The sequence below is a fragment of the Branchiostoma lanceolatum genome, chromosome 15 (assembly GCF_035083965.1).
Source record: "Branchiostoma lanceolatum isolate klBraLanc5 chromosome 15, klBraLanc5.hap2, whole genome shotgun sequence".
Taxonomy (NCBI): domain Eukaryota; kingdom Metazoa; phylum Chordata; class Leptocardii; order Amphioxiformes; family Branchiostomatidae; genus Branchiostoma; species Branchiostoma lanceolatum.
This window is the reverse complement of record NC_089736.1, coordinates 4134195-4154511: the sequence shown is the minus strand read 5'-3', so window position 1 is coordinate 4154511 and position 20317 is coordinate 4134195. Positions and strand designations below refer to the sequence as shown.

Genomic DNA, 20317 nt, shown 5'->3' with positions numbered 1-20317 from the left:
GAAAAAGCTATTGCTATTCCGCGACCTGCGTCCTAAAGTCATAGATTCAAAAAGATATGTAGCCCGTTTTACTTTCAAACACCGTCACGCCCAAAATAAACAGACGCAGTACTTGCTATGCTCGATATGACATTGATAAATCGTTACGCTGTTGACCAAGTATGTAACCTTCGATATATCATATATCATACACCGCTTAGAATAGCAATAAATCATACCAATAGGTTACTGACTCCTTGAGAACTTTACTTGTGAGATGGCGATTCATGTAAACTTTAATTTTGTTGTTATCCATTGGAGCGATGAAGATTTTTAAATATCATAGCTATAGTGCGGTTATAGCAATATTCGGAATGATTTTACGGTCTTTGAACATGATTATAGGTTACCATTAGTGAGAAAAAGCTGAAAAACAAACAAACAAATGTGACTGACTTTGTCCCACTGTTTGATGATTGACCTGAGCCTTTGTTATTGTTCTACAGTTTCTCTTGCTCACGAGGAACACTACATACGGTTCTTCCGGTTCCTGAAGAAAAACGGTTTCAATGGCTTCTTTCTGCGTCCCGCCCTCTTCCCAGGTAGTTCAGTCTTTTTCAATGTTGCCTTTATTATTGAAAAAAAAACACGTATAAGCAACTGTGCGTTTTACTGACAGTATGTGTCTTTTTTCTTCTTCTAAGATACCGGACGCGGTCTGATGGTACCACGGAGAATTAAGGTAATTCTTTTTAGTTCTTCAATCCCTACTTCAATCTTCTTTCTATTTCTGTTTTCTTACCATCCAGAATTAAGTTACATGTTCAAGGATACTGATCCTCAAATAGACGTATTATGGCGGCTGGAGGTCTTGCTAGTTTGGTATGTCTTTTGGCAGCATGTGTTGGTTATTGTTTTCTGTCTACCACTTCCTATTATCAATTTAAGCGTAAAACACAAGATTCTGCGTAGTCTACTTTGAGGCCAGTACAGAACAGAAATTATAGATTGTAAATGTGCATTATTCTATATCCTAGCGAGGACAGACAATGATGAAGATGCCTGAACATTTGATACTCAGCACTAAGACGGTTCTAGACTCGGTCCTGGGACCCTACATAGAAAAGTAAGTCTATTTTAATAGCTTTTCGGAGCAAGGACTGTTTCAAGAAAAACAATCAACCCTGTATCGCACTTCCGTTGTTGAAAACGGTGAAAAGAAAAACGCCAAGCGTTCTTGTTTCTTTTATTTTCTCTTGTCGTCTAGATTCGTTCGGTGTTTTTTTTTTAATTTCTAAAGCCGTTGATCCTTTTTTCTTTATCTTGCTTTAATGCCTGTGTTCTTGTTCCCCGAACTTCAGTGCGGAACCGCAGCTATCTACCATCCAGGCAATAACCACCTTCCTCATTTATCAGAAACACCTGGGCGATACCTCCTTCTGGAAACCATATTTGGACGTTCTTCCAGAAGAGTACACGCATCCGGTTTACTTCAGCGAAGAGGATTTTCTTTACCTTCCTCATTCTCTAAGAGCTAACGTCAAAGCCAAGAAGCAGGAATGTATCAAGAGTTTTGAAGAACTGAAGCCTTTCTTTCCAAGTCTTGAGCCGCTGTTGCCCGAATGGGAAGACATCTTCACATTTGACGCTTTCAGGTGACAGTTTCCTTCTTCTTTATGTAATTCTAATAATATTTTAAAAAAAACACATCGAAAGTGTCGACCAGGTACCAGGCAATGGGGAATATGCACAGAAAGGAGCTAGAAGTGCTAAGTGCACAGGGACAAATTAGAAGGACGAATTCGAAGACTTTCAATGGCGTCAACCGAGTTTTATTGAGCGGCAAGGTTTCTTCTATATTTTTTATGAATACAAGCTGTCTGTTCTAGATGGGCGTGGTGCACAGTGAAGACCCGATCTCTGTACGTGGACGACAAGGGCAGCACCGTCCTCAGGAACCTGGACAAGAGCGGCTTGGGCGTCACCTCTCTCGTTCCCATGGTAGATCTACTGAACCACTCCCACAGTGCCCGGGTAAGCGGTTTTATTATTGGTCGATTGGATGTGCCCTTAGAGGTGGTCCATAAGATGGCCATTCTGTCATTAATTTTACGTGAAAACAATAACAAAATTATTCTATTTAGCATGGCAGAAATAACAATTTTGAACAGAGTTTTTTCGCACTGGCATACATTTCCATATTTCTAAAACGAATTTTATAATTTGTAAGAACATCGTCTCTTTCTCTCCAGACTGGTTTGTTGATCAAGAAATCCTGTAAAGCCGGGAACTACTTTTATACGGTGACGGCGGAGGAAGACTACGGAAGGGGTGACCAGGTCTTGTTCTGCTACCGCCGGGCGGATAACCAGACCTTACTCCTGAACTACGGCTTTGTTCTCCCCGACAACCATCTAGACCTAATCAAGTTCTTCCTCGGTAAGTCTTCAGACGTAAGACTTCATCAGATGTCTGTATATCTTTACGTTTTCCTCGTGTCCGGTTTGAAGGTTTGTGCAGAAACTAATTAAGACAATCATATTTTCCAGTTAAAGATATCATCGGAATTTTAGAGTTGATGCCCTTCGTCGAAGAAGAAGATCCAAAATTCCGGAGGAGAAAAGTACTTCTCATCGCCACAAAATATACGGCAAGGTACATTTTACTTCTCTCCAAAGTTAATCAAAACCTCATTAGATTACTTCTAACAGTCATATAATTTCTTATTTAATCAAGACTTTCGGATTGTTTTACAGAAATGTTTTACTTGTACGGTTTATGAACTCATAGTTGGAGTAATAAAATTTCTGTCTAAGTAAGTAATAACTATGCTCGCCAACCTTAACAGTGCTTTAGCACCTGAGCCATCTTGTAGTTGTAAAGAACAGCTGTTACTAAAAAGCACAAGATCACGAACACCATGAACAAGAAATCCTTTTCTTTGTTTCCTCTGTTAAATGTGTCGAATAACAAAAGTTTAAGTACAGAAAGTATTTTTAAAAGAGATTCTACTGATGGCGCTTTTGTCTGTAGGCCGTTCTTAATAACTGTCCCGTTGTTTACCCGTTCCCAGCGACCTGACCTGTGACTACCGTGGGGTGTCCAGGACGCTCATGACTGTCATGAGGATCCTTGTCTGTGACTCAGAAGACAGGTCAGTCCTATATACGTTATTCACGTTCTTGTTTACGTTCGCTTTTGTCCTATATTTACGTCAGTGACGTTGTTTTTTACGTTCGCTTTTGTTTTAACAAACAATACCTGATTTCATGAAAATGCAAAAAACAAATTGCGTCATAAGCAATCAATGCTATACTTTCTGTAAGATTTTGCTTTAATTACAAATGTTGAAATCTTCTAAATAGCTATGATGATTTCCCCCAGACCTTTATTTAAGAAAGTCCTAGCGGATGACCTCCCGTGGGACCATCCGGTAGCCGTTCAGGCCAGGAGCCTAGCGCGGGAATTACTGGAGAGACGGCTTCTGTCATACGGAATAATGGTAAGCCATCCACTATACACTGTGTCGTGCTCGAGTTCGTCTATCTGCTGTACAATTTCGATTGAAATTTGATGAATTTTGTATTCCAAAGGAGCGATGGCTTTCATAGAATAGCGTTTTTATCACCCTGGATCTGGTGATGCGAAATCATAAGCGGGGTTGCTAAGGCATACTTCTCAAGTTTTAGATCAATGTATGCAACTGACAGACGTGTGAGTGCTGAGTGTTAATCATTCATTTAAGTTGCAAAGTACCAATCTCATATGATCATTGGCCCGGTTTACACACACGTTTTTGAGTCGACCTTTTGACTCAGCGTGGCTCAAAGTCGATTCGGAGACGCTCCGAAAACAGCCAGTGTTAGTGCAGCTGCAACCTGTCCTTGGTGCTGAAATACTTTCCTTTGACCAAAAACGCTCAGCTGATCCCGGAGTTGAAAGACAAGAACTTTAGTCTTGTTCTTCCGACAGTTAGATTTACACACACTCTGTTTGTATGACTGAGCTTCAGCTGTGTCCCTTCCACAAACATGACAAAATGTTAACCCTTGTCCTGCTGACGTTTTTTACGCAGTATATTTCATTATTTTGATTTCTTAATGATTAATCAGGTCATTTTCCCTTGACATTTTCTGCGCTGCGGTGGCATAGTTACTTCCGTATACGGTGCGTTTCGCTGCAGTGTGATGCGTTCAGCTTAAAAATACCCCCAACCCGTACATATACACGGGACCAACATACAGGCTATGTATAGAGAGAGAGAGAGCCTATATATAGGCTTCAAACAGGACAAGCTAGGTTAAGATGACAGTACAACATGTTTTATGGCTACAACGTTCCTTTGCTTTCAGGATGACGAGGCTATCCTACGGGAGTCCAACACTCCCGTCCGACACCTTGTGGTGGCCATGAGAAACGAAGAGAAGAAAATTCTTCAAAAGGGCCTCAAAAGCCTGAATAACGAGAGGCATGAGTAATTTATGGGAAACCTAACATAAAACGTCTTTATAAGACCTGTGTATGTTTATGTTGCGTTTTCGACAACCTATTTTAGATTTGCTTCTATGGTGCAGAAGTTGATATTCTAGTAAGAAAAATACTGTTAGCTGTGGATTTTAAGGAAAGTTTTGTTCTAAGAGGACACAATTTACAGTTTTATTGCTTTTGTACATAGACAAAAAATATGTATGGTTGTTCCTTTACCTTCCATATGCAGTTGTGTATAGTCGATTGCATCTGTTAGTGTTTAACAGTCGCAAAAAAACAAGATAAAACAAGGTTGTAATTCACACAACCTGTTTTCTTTTACCTCATCAGTATTCATAATATATGTGGTGCGAAGTTGGTTCTGCGTTTGTTGTCAATCTTTTTATAGTGTGTGAGTACTGAAATAAATGTTTCTTGTTCACAAAGTTTCTTGTTTAGAAAGTTGCCAGTTGCCATTACGTACAATTGATAAGTCCAATCTAGGTAGGTTCATGTTTTTTTATATTCCGAAAGAGCCATGGGAATTGCTTTTCAGAAGGAAACCTTATGCTGAAGAAAGGCCACGTTGAGTCGATTGTATGGATGACATCCGCATCAATTCTCGTTCGTTTTAAAAATAAAAAAGGTGCTTAGGGGCTCTCAAAACAACGGATGAAATCAAGGATGACGAATCAACATACACAAAACACTCCAAAATTATGTGTAAACCAAGCTAGCAGAGTACTGTAAATGCAGAAATGTTCGCGGTGGTTTTATGTTCACGGTTTTCGCGGTGACCGTTCCACCACAAACTTAAAACCACCGCAAACATACTTATCAAATAATGTAGCAGTATGTGACAATAGTGCTGCCGCAAACTTAAAACCATGGTGAGCACTACATTTTTGCCTTAGCGCGAAACAAAAACCATGAGAACTTAAATGCATTTACAGTAATCGCTAGCAAATATGTGTCACACGAAGAAAGAATAAAGACTGTTTTCCAGAAATGAAGTAGACTGTGTTTCTGTTCTTTGCAAGATCAGTTACATATTCTTGTGTATTCACACTTGACAGCATTGTTCACATTATGTAGCTCACAACCTGTGTACAACATCCTGATTGTTCACACAAGATTCACTAGTGATCTGATCATATTAAGTACATTGTACATGTATATACATACATGAATCTACATAGTCATAGCTGCACATAAACATATTTCTTCCACCTTACAGTCTAACAACATACACACATAAATACACCAGTTTGCTAGGTAGAACTCATACCTTTACATATAGGCACCATATATATAATATCATACACATAAATAAACTATACAACCCCATAACATTTATCATTGGTGTCAATCAAATCTCAAAATCCTGAGGGTGCCAAACCTGCACCAGGAATAAAGTCAGGCGGCAGAATATTATCAACCCTATAAGACAAAGAAACAACACAGAAAACCTATTTTACAAGACGTATATAATATCTTAATCTCTTGGAACTGCCACTTGAAAAGTGGCACTCACAAACCTAGGCATATCACAAAAGGCAACAAATTGCATTGGTATATTCATAACTGATTCTGAATCCCATACCACTTTATTTTGACTCTCAAACGTCTATACGACAATAAATTATATGAACTTTTATAACTGACTTGACTGCTGGTGCCTGTACATGTGCTAGGGTCCATTAAGCTGTTATAGCTTGATTTTTGAATCTTCCCTCCATTGTAGAGCCTTTGTAACATATAAATGTGGCCTACAGCTTATAGCAGCACCCATTACATGTACACATGTATTGTACAGGACAAATATACAGGACTGGTACAGTTGTAACATATCTTCCCACTTTTCATACAGCAGCAAAAACCTGGAAACAACACAAAGTTCTAACATTGCTCCAACTTCTGAAGAAATAAGTGCAGGAGTATACAAGTAGTGCTGCAAGTTATAATAAATCTTACTATACTGTTTCACAAAGCAGCACCACAAATTAAGTACCAATAGTTGTAACCTATCTCCCTGTTGAGTGTTGTTTGTACATCAGTACTACCCTAGGAACAGCACTACTCCAGCTATAGTAGTAATCTAGCTTCCAACTGATCCCTGGAACAGCCAAAACCTTCTTGTTATCTCCAATTTGCACATAGAATAGCTGTGACCAATCTTCAAATGGACCCATGGGACAGCACCAGAGCTACAGGTGTATTGTACAGCAGCACTGACCTTGGAACAGCACTACATCAGCAGTTGACACAGGGGGCAACACTAGAACTGCTTTATGCCATCTTTCAATTGACCCCTGGAACAGCACTAGAGCTGCAGGAGTTCTAGTGCTGCTGTCTATTTTCTAAGTATTTGTACAGCAACACTGACCTTGGGACAGCACTACACCAGATGTAACTGATATACCTTGCAGTTGACCCAGGGAACAGCACTAGCACTGCTGTATCCTATCTTTCAATTGACCTGATGAACAGCTAAACGTTTTCTTATAGTGGACCTCAACAGAAGAAGAGCAGTTGTAGCTTGTCTTAGAAGAAATGACTCTATAGCTGAGGCATGAGTGTCTTCAATGTGACTGTACAGCTGTATATAAAGCTTGTCTTTTGAAGTGTGTATACAGCTAGAAGCTATTGTCTTTGAAGTGTCTGTACAGCTAGAAGCTTGTCCTTGAAGTATATGTACAGCATGTCAGATTGAAGAAAGAACAGCACGACTTCACTAGAACAGCTGTATCTTGTCCCCAAAGTGTCCGTACAGCAGCATTACGCACAGGAACAGTACAAACATTATAAGCCTCTGCATCACAGTGTGGAAGTCCCTGGGAACGAGTGTGGTGGCCAGCGTGCCGGTCACTGCTGAGATCTCGTGCGCAACGCAGACAAAGATGAAGAAAGTGACCAGCATGTTGAGGGTGTGGTACCCTGGTATGACCACAAGGATGCCTTTGGTGTCCGCAGCTAGCCAGATGTGATACTGCCCTATAAATAACTGGGAGAGAAAATTGTGACATACAGTTTAGACAGATGGAAAATAATCTTTAACTGTTTGAATATATTACCACAAGAAAAAAACATTCAATATCTAATTTTTCCTCAATCTTTGTCTCCTATGTTAACCAAGACTGCAGAATCCCACCTACCTCTAAAGAAATCTTGCCAAACCAGGCAAAGAATGTGCTGTAACGTGATCTCAGGTAACCTGGCACATTTCTTACAAGGATGAAGGAAGTAATCTGTGGGAAGGAAGAACAAGCACTGATTTTTTTTAAAAATTCACTTTTATTTACAAGCCTTAGGATAGAAAATCACAAAACAGCAGAAAAGGGCAAACATGTACAAAATATACCAGACTTACTGGTAGGAAGGATATATAAGGGTGAAGTCTGTTGCATTCCACTTTGCTGCTACAAGTGGTCATGAATACAGTGTAGCCCTGGAAATGAACAGTGGGACAAAATGGTGTTAGATACAAGAATGTGTGCCCGAACTACATTGTAGAATAGATTTTTACACCCGAAGCATCATAAAAAACTGGAAATCTAATCTATTCTAAATGGAGAAATAAGAAGTCTAAATCTATCATACATGTAATGTTTTACTCTTACTAGTATGCCCAACTGTTTTCACTACTGTACTTAAAATAGCTCAACAACATCTAACACACAATGCTATACTCACCAGTGTGATACAGACTGACAGGGTCACGATCAGGTAAGTCACACAAGGGGTGAAGAGGTTGCCATGGAAACTGTCGTCGATAATCTGCAGCTTTTTCAGGCCGAGGTACGTGAAAGCGAAAAACATGCCATAGGACACCGCCTGGGGCAAGGAATAGCATTATCAGCAAGACTAAATAAAGAACTACAAATGGACAATGGAACAGTAAATTGTATATTGCATGTTTGAATACTCAACAATGGATACATGTTAAACACATACAAATACAATGTACACACCCTGTACACGCAAGTGAATGGATGCATGGACATAATGTGCTGACATTGTACATGTACATGTGGTATGGTGGCACAGCACTGCTGCAGTGGCCACAAATGGCATGGTGGCCTTGTGGCTAGGGTTGTTGACTAAAAAACTGGAGGTACTGAGTTTGAATTCTTGACAGGTCCCAATGTTGTGCCTTTGGTACTTATGGTGTAATCATGGCAGGGCATCAAAAAATGTGTTACTCCTGAAATGTCATTGTCTAATCATGGTAACAAAAGAATACACCAATGGAGAGTCAAAACTTCACAATAGAACAATGTGTAAAACTTACATATCTGTCCAGCTGCCACCTGAACCACCACTCTCTAATGGAGCCGTCCAGCTGGAACAGCTGCACAGCTGGCCACCAGGAGAACAGCGACTCAAACAGCACCTGTATGAGGGAACAGCAGTTACATGGATAAATACCAAAACAACATCCAGGTGATACACACACACAGATATACACGTACATGTTCAAGAAGATTACAGGCACCTAAAGTATGTACAATATGAAATTTAATGTATGATGTCATATATACTATTCTTCAAATCTTGACAATCTTAACAGTGCCATAATCATCACAGTCTCACCCAAAACGTGTGCTTATATCTACTGTACACATTGTTATAGCCATTAAGTTGTAATTAGAGCAAAAAGAAAAATTGAGCACTCTTAGTCTAAACCAAATGTGAATGTCTGTAATTATATTCCAGGGAAGATTTTTAATAATGACAATAAACCAGACTACCACCTGTACTTGTACTATCAGTATTCCATGCAGAGATAAATGTGCAGAAATGTTAAGAACTGGGAAGTTCATAAAGTAGTAGATACATGTTCAATATATTTACCTGCATTGAGGCCAGAAGGGCGATGATCCCACACAGCACCAGGAGCTTGAACATCATCAGCACGAAGCCTGAGCTGTTGTCTGCACAAACAATAAACAACAAACAACCATGTTTACTCACAAAGTCGCATCACAATGTTGGAGGGGTAAACTCATGAATATGACATGGCCACTGTTGGAAAGGCAATCTTTGATAAATGAGACTCCGGTGGCAAATATGGTACCACGAAAAGGCTCTTGAAAGGTTTACGTTTTGGACTCCTTGAAATAATTTTTTATAAACATAGGGAAACTTACATGGAACAGGGAAATGGGCAATTGGACATGGGGGAGGGTGTTGGCAGGGATAACACAGGGGTACTGAAGGGGGAATCTTTCAAAAACATGGCAGTGGAGGGGGGGTGGGCTGTTGGCATTGGGATATCCCCAGAAAACGGGAAATTGTTGGTAGGGAGGTTGGTGGGGGTGTGGCTATTGGCAGGATTCTCTTACAAAATAAGGAGGTTAGGGGCAAGGGTACCCTGAGTCCAGGCAAGGGCTGGCTGTTGCAAGGCAGGTGCTATCCTTGGACAGTAGAAGTACAACATCTTCTCTATACATACCTGTATTGTAAGAACTTATGAAATGACAATTGATCTCTAAGGGTATCCAGACCTACATGTATGTGATACAGTACAGTAGTAACTTTTTTATAACTTTATGGCAATTGAATACGCTTAAAGACTTTGTGCTTTAAATCAATGACAGTGTGATTGGTGCCACTGTGAATAGAGACTAATACTGATTAATTGGTTGAGTGAGTGACTGAAAACTGACCAGTGGCATTGAAGGACAGCCTTGCTGTACAACCAGAAGCTTCAGGCATGTTGGCAGCGCCTGAATAGTACATGTTCCAACACAGCACGGAAAACAAAGAACGGGCAGTGTCAGTGAAAATAAATATTCAAACATGTTACAAAACCTTCACAAAAGAAAGAAGGAAATAACTATTGGTGTCAGTATTAATTGCTCGAAAATAAAATTTTTCTAAACATAGTTACGGTTAGTTTTGTTGTATCTAATGCTGGTTAACGGTACAATTGGTACAGTTAATAAACACAACTAAGACATAAAACTTACAAAAAACAACAAAATATGTTTGTGCACTGTCTTCCTTGTGGTTTACATTTTCATTCCATAACTTTTTGTCTTCTAGAACAGGGGACAGGTGCTTGCTATTGGAATTTGGAAGGTGATTTTTTTCTTGCTATTAGAATGACACTTAAAGTTTAAACACCTGAGTCCTGGGTTTAAAATCTAGGAACAGAGAGAGAGAGAGAGAGAGTGAAAAGAATTCATATGATTGTGCAGATAGTTGAAGGCTCTCTTTGGGGAGGATATGATGAGAGGCTCTAATAGGGAAATGGATGATACTACAGACTCTAAAACTTGATCATAAGAGGCTTCCATTGGGGATAGTGCAGCAACATAATTATCGAAAGAGGCTTACTTGAGGGAAGGAAAATGCCGGAATAGGTCACGGGTGGCAGAGAAAACTCCAGTGAGATACCAAAACTGATTCCCAGTGCAACAGTATCATACACGATACGTGTACATGTATACTGGATGCAGTGCCACACACACACACACACACACACACGCACACACACACACACACAAACACACACACAGAAACTGCTGTATGACTAAAAATTAAAGCAACCCTTTTATGAAATACAAAATTACTCTGTCATACCACTTTTGTAGGACAGCCAAGGCATTGTACACGTACTGTATACCAAAAATATCATGTACTGCCACAGAATTACAGGGAAACACCATACACTGCTGTACTCGTTCTTACTTTAAAGCCACCTTCCTTATGGCAATTCTGACAATGCATCTAGTGCAAATTTTGTGAACCAGTCAGAACTGCCCTGAGGAAGGTGACAGATGGTCACCGAAACGTCGGTTGAATAAATCACTTGGTTGTGTACAAGAATTTTTTTTTATTCAGCCATACTCTACAGCAATAGTGAACTACCGCACCACCTCCCAAAACACCGTCTTAGTACTTCTCCTTAAAGATGCCAGCGTACCTCCTGAAGACTTTGCGGTGACCCTGGGCAGGACCGCCATGGTGCCGTACACGACGAAGAACCAGAAGGTGACGAGCGGCACGAAGTAGTAGAACTGGTAGGGCCGGTCCATCACCATGCACAGGAACACCACCAGGAAGTTCAGACGGAAGTTCACCTGAAACAACATTTCGTAAAACATTAATCACACTTTAACTTTGTTTAATACTGGTTCAGTTTAATCAGGTCCAAGTCCAGGTTTAGGTCCAGATCCAGACCTGAACCTGTCCTAGTCGATATGTTTGGTTTCATTATATCAATATTGATACTTAAATGTTGCTACTTTTGATGCCATGTAGATGTGTAAGCAATTACCAGTCAAGGGAAACAAGCATCATCTAGGTGTCCAGCTGCAAAAGGAGGGCGTCTAATTTTTTGTAACTGTTCTTCTGGAGGGCGTCCAGATGCCCTGCTTGCTAATAGCCTGCTTTGAACCTCTAACTTACAATGTGTAACAGCACAACCCTTGCAGACACCCACCTGACAAAGCCTGACGATGCCGTAGTCTCCCTTGTTCCAGAAGTAGAAGAAGTGTCCGTACCCCGTCTGGAACAGGTACATGGCCACCAGGATACGTATGTGCATGTAGATCGGGAGGTACTGTGGAGAAAAAAACAGATTCATTTCTCTAATGAAGCATGCACACTGATGGATACATTAATTTTGTACATATTAAACTTTGAAATCACAGTGTCTCTACCTTGTCTAGTCTTGTCACTCTCCTTTTTTTTTGTAAGAGTGTGTCTAAGACGACCGGTCTATAGGTCCTCTGGGTGGTTCTCTTACTAATAGACATTTTTGACTGTACCATGTATGTGTATGGTAGGCATATCAAAGATGGATGTGTATGGTAGGCATATCAAACTATAATACATAGAGAATACAACACAGTGCATTCTGTATCACCAAATGTACCAGCCTGACCGTGAGTCAGATCGCCCAAGTGGCCAACCCGCGGGAGGGCTGGGACCAAGGGTGATGTGGGATATACATTGTACCGTGTTGTATTCTATTTATGACATACCCATAGGAGAAAACAAACTGTGAATTGTGCAAGATGTTGAGATAGATGTGTTCCAAAACAAAAAATTGTAACTAAAAATTCCAACATCTAAATCCAGTAAAGTGTTCAAATTATTCTTTGGAAACCTGTGGATACGACTAGAAGCCTGTGCAATCCTGTAAACTCTCACTGATGTGGTACAGCTATATCACAGCGCAGGGATGACACAAAATACAACACAATGTGAGTGCTACAATCTTGCACTTACAGAACTGGTGCCAGTGTAGTGGTAGATGAGTATAACCAGCTGCATCCAACCTTTCCATTCATCGGTCTGGTCTCGATTCAAGATAGAAGTCTGGGGGAAAATTATTACAAAAAGAACTTTAAAGATTAAAATGAATATATTTTATTTTTTGTAAATGAAACAATCAATGTATTGATTCATATGTTAGAGTTAAAGTTTTGCCTGACTTTCACGTTGCTTGACTCATGATGTATTACCTTATGTACTAACCTGTTTGGTGTCAGCATGGAAGAACAGACCAACCAGAAGCACCCAAACAAACGGCACGAAGAACTGCAAGTGTGTGTAGTGTTTGTTCTCCCGCATGAAGAGGGGGGTTCTGGGAAAAACAACATGGCAGCCGTTAGTCTGATTATGTAACACACACATCTGACAGGTTCAAATAGTATAAGGTTCACAGTGACAAATTAACCTAGAAATAAACAACAGGATTTGATGACTGTGCTGTATTTTTTTGTACAGTTCGAGAGCTGAAAATTAAAGTATGGACCTGTCACACAGGTAGAAGTATGCCATGATGACTCCAAACTTGGCGAGGGCCACTAGTGTCATCCTGGCTATCTCTGCACTACTCTTGGTCTTCTTCTGGTTCTGTGCTGTTTCCGCATCTATAACAGAGCAATTCTGATAGTTAAGCCCCTTTCACACATAGCCGACCATGGACTAAAGTTTCAACCACAAACCCAAAGATATAATAATGAACTCTTGATTATAATTTTGCCACAAAAATTAAGCGCCATGAACTAAAAAGGAAGTTATAGATTATACTACATCAATTTGTGACAGTAAAGCCTTGAATATGTATCTATCCAATCATTGTTTAAAGCAATCTGATAAAAAGAAGCCCCTGTCATATATTTTGCTTAGTGAGTACCAGTGAATAGTACTACTTAAAGGAACTTTACCTTCAGACATAGATGGGGATCTTCCTCTTGTCACAGAGAACAGCATGGCTCCTACCAGACTGGAACAAACAGCACAGGTCATGTTAGAGGAAATGTCACATAGAACAGGGATTGTAAAGGTCATACACAATGTTGCCAGATTACTATTAATAGCAACTAGATTTTCTATAAAAAAAAGGTAAAGTGGTTGAACCTCAGACTGAGGACAAAGCATGACGTTAGCTAGTAGTGCAATGCGGCCTCGCTACGGTTCGCAATATATTCTTATACTTTGGGGTATATCTAAAATAGCATAATACTGTAAATCCATTTAATAGTGCAGTTGGTCATTCAAACGGTTGGGGGGAAAGAGAGTAGTTTACTGCATAAAGATCTTCTAATTTTAAATGTGGGAACAAACACCACTGTCTCAAATGTAAGTGATCAAATATTTGTGATGATGAAATTTTAGCGGTTAACTTACTAAGTGACCTTTAGAGTAGCTAAAATTAAGTTACCGTTAACAAATCAAGAATTACAGTAGGTTTAAAATTTTCTCTAACTTACCATAGTCCGAAGAAGACCCCAGTGCCGACCTGCAGGAGTGATGGGGGGTGGAAGGACTGGCAGCATGACCCGTCGATGGGGCGGAGTTGGTCATTACAGAACAGGTTCAGCAGCAGGGACAGGTGCTGGGGGGGGGGGACAATAACACACATTCTCTCTGTTAACTTCATGCACTGGGAGGGCTGAAAATGTCTTTGATAAGGAAAGGTGAAAGATACACGGAAACATAAGCCAACATGAAGGAGACACGCTGGTCATTTTCGAAATTGCACCAAACTAAACATACTGCTTTGATAAAGCTTAATGTGTTCTATGAATACTTTCACCGGTCAGAGTTGGTCTCATGGGCTTAGCCACTATAAAGCTGAGTGTGCTCAAATCTGGGAAAAGCAAAAGTTTTGATTACATATGCAGGTAAAACAGGATAAAACTGTACTCACAATATCCAGTGCAGGCTCCCCCAGATGTATCCCATCAGCTGACACATGTAACAGTTCAGATGCTGCCTGGTGAGTGGACTGCAGGATCCCTACATGGCTGCCCTCACTGCACAACAACATGTCATTTCTGTTAACCTCAGTATTCAAACTTTATCACAGATTTATCACAGGTTTACAAAGTGAAACATCTCAAAGATACTACCATAGGATTATGACTTAAATTGTCTTTGTATGTATACTTTAAAATCACTGCTCCATTGCTGCAATACAACCAACATCCGTAACTTGTATAGGTATTTCTATGAATAAATTTTGCTGAGCTAGCTTTGTAAAATTCCAATTGGCTTCTAATGTATGAATGCCATGATGCTAGCTTTCATTTGTTTGTTTGTTTTGCATAAACTGCAAGCCACCTCAAAGCGTAACACACCAGCAAATGTATAGTAAGTACTAGCTGCTTAAGACCAGAGACCAGTTAGCTAATCAAAACAGATGTAAAGTAACTATTAAGAAAACTGTTACTTGATACTCACAGAATCTCCATGGCTACGTTGTTATAGCTGTCGACCTGGGTGTTGGTGATCATCTTTCTCTCCTTACTGAGCTGAGTGTTGTTGACTGGGTCTGTAATGTGGGATAACACAATAACAGGAGATGTTTGTACATGGTCACCACTTAGGGCTAGTCCTTTGTAATAGCAACAGTCTAGGTGGGCAGCCCTGGCTGTGTGTACTGAACAGCCAAACCAATAAATAAATGGTCATCACTGAAATGGCCAAGTGGGTACAATGCTTGCCTTGCATGTTGTGGGTTTGATCCAAGACCATTGGCCAAGTCATACTAATGACTCCAAAAATGGTAAATACATGTACATGTACTGCTTTCTCTGCTTAGTGTTCAAACTAATGGGAAAGAGTATGGTACATGTAGTTCAACACACACCACTACCAGTGGACTAGCCCCCTACTGTAGTGCTTGCATAACTATGTGGCAAGTAGTACCAACCACAATGGTACAAATGTTGATAGAAAGTGTGAACTTAAAAGCATATTGAAAATCTAAAATTCCCAGTACCTTGCAGCATCCAGTACACATCTGTTTCCATAGCAACCTCCTCCATCAATGGTCGTAACAGAGTCAGGTTAGCTGAAACAAAGTATTTTCCTTAATAATATTCTAAAGCACTTCTACTATCATGAATATATATATCTAAAACAATACAGTCAGGGACAGACACTTTAGACTCTTGGTCTCAAAGATCATTCTTATATATCACACTGGTACATGTATATTTTGGCTTTCTTTTCTTTGATTTACAATCTGCATGGCTCAACAGAGATATGTTTTAAAAGAATCTGAGCAATTTACCTTGGTACTCTGTCAGGGCTTTCCCACTGGCATTCATCTGCTTGATGGCCCACTATAAGGAGTAGAAAAACAGGTGTTTGTGGAGAGGTCACCCCAAAACAGCGGAAATAAAACCACCCCAAATACTGCAAGATCCACAGTAAAAGTAGCAATGTGTACCTACCACCCCAGATCCAGTGATGATGATACTCGGCTTCTTCTTCTTGCCCTAAAATGAGACACAGAGGTCAGCATGAAATCTTATTCACTAAAATAATGGAACTGAAGCTGGAAACAAAAACAGGCAAGAGACCCCGCAACTGTACGAAGGCCGGTAATTTTTCTGACTTCTCACCTCTTTCCATTCCTTGTACACTTTCTCCATGGACCCGTTCACCATTGGCTGCCACAGGAAATTCTACAAGGAACAAAAAAGTAAATACAGTATAAGATACAGGCATGAATGACTAGCATCATCACACACATGCATTTTTTTTATGTTCAATATGATTTTTCCACAAAGTTGTTTTATCTATAATCAATTATAGTACTAGTGTTCTTGTTGATAAACTTACCACAGAAATACCTGTATCCTCTTCATGGTAGACAATATCTTCATGCTGAAAAATAAACACAAAAATATAACAATTATAAGTTACATTTACAATTCTAATGTTGCATCATGTTTATTGTGTGCAATCCAAAGGCTGTGTTCTGTTTGACTAAAACTTCAATCAGTCGGGTATGCAAATTGGGTTTCAGAACCCCTAATTCATGATCCTGGAGCAATGAGAATCCTGTCTATAGTGACCACCTGTGTGTCCACATAGACAAGATCTTATTGGTCCCCTGAGTGGCCAGATTGGACAGTATTTTGACTGTACTTTATTCAAACTTGTAAAATGGAAGGAGTGACAGATGTAGACACAATTGCAAGCTATTACCAACTCACCAACAGCAATTTCTAATTCTGATGAGACATAGCATTTCTAGGAGTTCCATGTACTGACCTGTTTCCCCTCCTTCACAGTTGAAACACTGATGGACTTGACTAGTTTGAAGTACAGCTGCCTCTGTCGTGAGTCGCCCACAAAGGTAAAGGTTTTCTCTGATAGGCACTTTCTCATATCCCTGGAGGGGAAGAACTTTCTCAATGAATTGTTGAAAATCTAGCAATGCACAGCAAAATTCATCAATGTGCAAAGAATTGTTATAAAATTGAACAGTGTTGATTGGTTTAGCCTGGAATCCATCCTATTTAGCTTCCGGTCGCTACCCTAGCTCCGCTGCGCTACCCAAGCTCCACTGCAGCGGAGCTTGGGTAGCGGACGGAAGCTAAATAGGCTGGACTCCAGGCTAGATTGGTTAGCCTGTATCAGGTGACCAAGATTGCTGCCCACATGAGTGATGTGTAAAACTAAACAGGCCTTATGGCAAACCTGTAATGTGAGTGTAAACATGGTACACATTTATCAAGTGGCTTGAAAAACATTATGATACATGTACATGTCAAGACTAGACCTTACATTTTGGAGTACTTGTGCAGCATACATCCTTCTGGCTGCCATTTCTTATCAGCTGCTAGGTGTCCTCGTGACAACAGGTTGTTGCAGGTGTCTCCTCCTGTGAAGATACATTTATGATGAACAGTTGAGAACACAACATCAATGCATTTCATAACTCTGACTTAATTGAATTTAACACATTGAAAATCTTACTAAAGAAATTGAAATCCCATTGTCAGGATAAAATTGATATACAATGTAGACATACATTTGTAATAACGTGAATGATGGGAATCAAATTTAGGGCCCTTCCTATCAATTACTATCTATTGAAAAATAACACCCTCTTCTGGAGTATAGGGCTCCTTTAAATGACTGACACAGAATGATGTTAAAGCTTCCATTTTATCAAGTTCGTAGCCCAGAAACAGTTGTAGCAAGTGCACCTGTAACCTGACCTATGACTCTACATATCTATGTTGTCCAGACATTAATTCTTGACTACGTGACTAAAAAGCACAACAACAACATTACTGACAATCCTTCAACAGCTAAACAATCCTTGGCAAACAACTTGTTTACAAAAGGCTTTCAAACAGACTACATGTGGACAGACGGATATGGCATTTGTCCCTTCAACTGTGCTAACCTCACATTTGGAATTCCATTGTATGTTTACTGATACTATGTAACATAGGCCTCTTGGACAGGTATATAGCTTGTTCTTGGATATAAAATACAATGCACCTTTGAATTGAATGCCAATGTTTAATTTACCACATGCCTTCAAAGCTAGCCCGTGTGTAATAATTACCAAAAGGCCAATTGAACAGTACAGATTTTGCAAAGCTGTTATGTGCCTTCAAAACGTGTCTTCAAAACATTTTTTTTTTAAGGATTGGAATGTTGGTTGACCAAAGCAAGGAATTCTCGACATAAATCAAGATGAGTTTTCACAGGTGGATGCGGTGATGCATGGACTTGACCTGCCTACCCCCCCCCCCAGGGGGTCGAAAGACGATGATGATGCTCTTCAACGTTAACATGGAAAGCAGAGATGGCAGATTTCACCCCATTTACTCACACTGCCTTATAATATGAGTTAAGGTGCATAGTCCAGTGGTTAGCGGTCCTGAAATAAGCCAGTTCAATTGTGCACACGGCAAGCACGCTACTGGAAAGAGTTGCAACTTCCTTAGGACCACTGTTCATACTACTTGTTGAAAAGTGCTAGGGGCATTTCCCCGATACATTGAATCTGTAAGCATAAATTACTCTGTCACGACCAGTGGACTAATAGCTCTTCACTTCAGCGAGCTAAACCATTGTAAGCTGGATAGGTATCACCTTCTTAATTTATTTCGTTAAGGTAAGAAACATGGAGAGACGAAGGATCTGAAAACACAGAACTACGGTACTTGCTCAGACACACAGTAAAACAAACAAACAAACAGACAGACAGACAGACAGACATGCAAAAAAAGTCAGCAGAGTAGGGCAGAGTCTCTGTTTAGCTGAAGGAGTGTTCTCCAGTTTAAAGTAAACTGCTAAAAAACATTCTTCCCTCCCTTGGGTTTGAAGCAAAAATGAACCGTGGCCTTGGTGCAAATATAAGGCTTTGTACAGCTGTCAAGGCGCACACAATGGTGAAGTCAACTGCTGTGACCAAGGAGGTTAAATAACCTCAATTTGCTGTGACAAGCTGAAATTACTAAAATCATATCGATTTTTTCATATTCCGACTCAATCATTATGTGATGATTTGACCATTTGAGCAATAGTGAGCATGATTTTATCTATTTAATCGTCTGTTGTTGTTGTTATGGAATGCAGCTCCTCCCACCTGCTCCGCTCTTGTTTAGTGCCACCTGGGCGACTTGACCTGAAAATCCGGTTCACAGGTGCCATGTTGGCCAACTCGCCTGCAAACAAAACCAGTTTCTACCTCGAAAAAAGCGATCCACTGTAAAGAAACAGCATCATACTTACCGTTGTTGTATATACGTGTTCCATGGATGATTATCAGGACTGTGGCCACGGTAAAAGCGAGTTTTTTGGCAGTGTTCATGTTGGTGTAGTCCAACGCGTTTTCTAGCTTCCAGGTGTTCATAATAGCCGCCATGTTGGTTCACCGCAAAACAACGAAAATCGGTGCGGAAAGAACGTACCATAAAACGTTCGTATCAGCAGAACTTTAGAAAAAAGAAAAGCTAAGGAATAAATAAATTGATATAAATCTAATTTTATTTAGTATATTGTAATGATATATGATACCTATCATCCACGCAATCGCAGTTTAGTACAATTCATTTGATGCGCTCAAAATGGGGATGGTCCGGTTTGATTTTTCGAGGTAGGGATGGTCATTTCTTATATCAGCTAAAATGAAGCAAACGGAGGTTGCAGTCAGTATCTAACGTTAGGACATTTTGAAGGTGGAAGGAATATTTGCATTTTTCAGCGCCTGTCGGTCCTATGATAGTGATTTGTCTTGATACACCTGTCCCATTATATGACATCCCTTGGGATCACCTCTGGTTTACCCCTCACAAATAGGGGGACATTCCGTTAAATATTGTCAATAGATGATGAGGCTTAACCTCCTTGTTAGAACTTAGAGGAATCTCAACAATCAGTCAGAGATAGACACAAGAAAGCTTCAATTTTACGCCATTTAACATAAAAGCTTTACATAAAATGTAATAGCCTTCTTGGTAATAGTTGAAGAAGAAACTGATATGTTTTGGGTAACGTAAAACGTACTGCCCCTATTTAAGGTCATTCGTAGAGTTCATTCTAAAAGTAGGGGAGTGCTACAATATATATAATAATGTGTAGCCAGACTGAT

At 40.0% G+C, this 20317-nt stretch overlaps 2 protein-coding genes across 3 annotated transcripts; one reads left to right on the top strand and one right to left on the bottom strand.

Annotated features, from left to right (window-relative positions):
• The first annotated feature begins 674 nt into the window (after nt 1-674).
• LOC136420443 (SET domain-containing protein 4-like) lies at nt 675-5459 on the top strand. The gene is made up of 9 exons (XM_066407368.1): nt 675-721; nt 1017-1105; nt 1341-1634; nt 1869-2013; nt 2232-2418; nt 2529-2634; nt 3053-3133; nt 3364-3481; nt 4332-5459. The coding sequence occupies exons 1-9, from the start codon at nt 701-703 to the stop codon at nt 4455-4457; spliced, it is 1167 nt and encodes a 388-aa protein (XP_066263465.1). The 5' UTR covers nt 675-700; the 3' UTR covers nt 4458-5459.
• Nucleotides 5445-19609, bottom strand: LOC136420436 (N-acetylneuraminate 9-O-acetyltransferase-like). 2 transcript variants are annotated; one of them, XM_066407358.1, is made up of 24 exons: nt 19459-19609; nt 17491-17587; nt 16975-17095; nt 16540-16584; nt 16320-16382; nt 16149-16193; nt 15986-16037; nt 15692-15763; nt 15151-15241; nt 14618-14723; nt 14178-14302; nt 13632-13690; nt 13217-13334; nt 12937-13045; nt 12688-12777; nt 11897-12016; nt 11378-11534; nt 10116-10175; nt 9301-9380; nt 8738-8839; nt 8140-8280; nt 7817-7894; nt 7602-7694; nt 5445-7450 (listed from the first exon to the last, which is right to left on the bottom strand). In XM_066407358.1, the coding sequence occupies exons 1-24, from the start codon at nt 19589-19591 to the stop codon at nt 7181-7183; spliced, it is 2427 nt and encodes an 808-aa protein (XP_066263455.1). In that variant the 5' UTR covers nt 19592-19609; the 3' UTR covers nt 5445-7180. The 2 variants fall into 2 exon arrangements, with proteins under 2 accessions (XP_066263455.1, XP_066263456.1); XM_066407359.1 differs by lacking the exon at nt 10116-10175.
• Between the last annotated feature and the right edge of the window lie 708 nt (nt 19610-20317).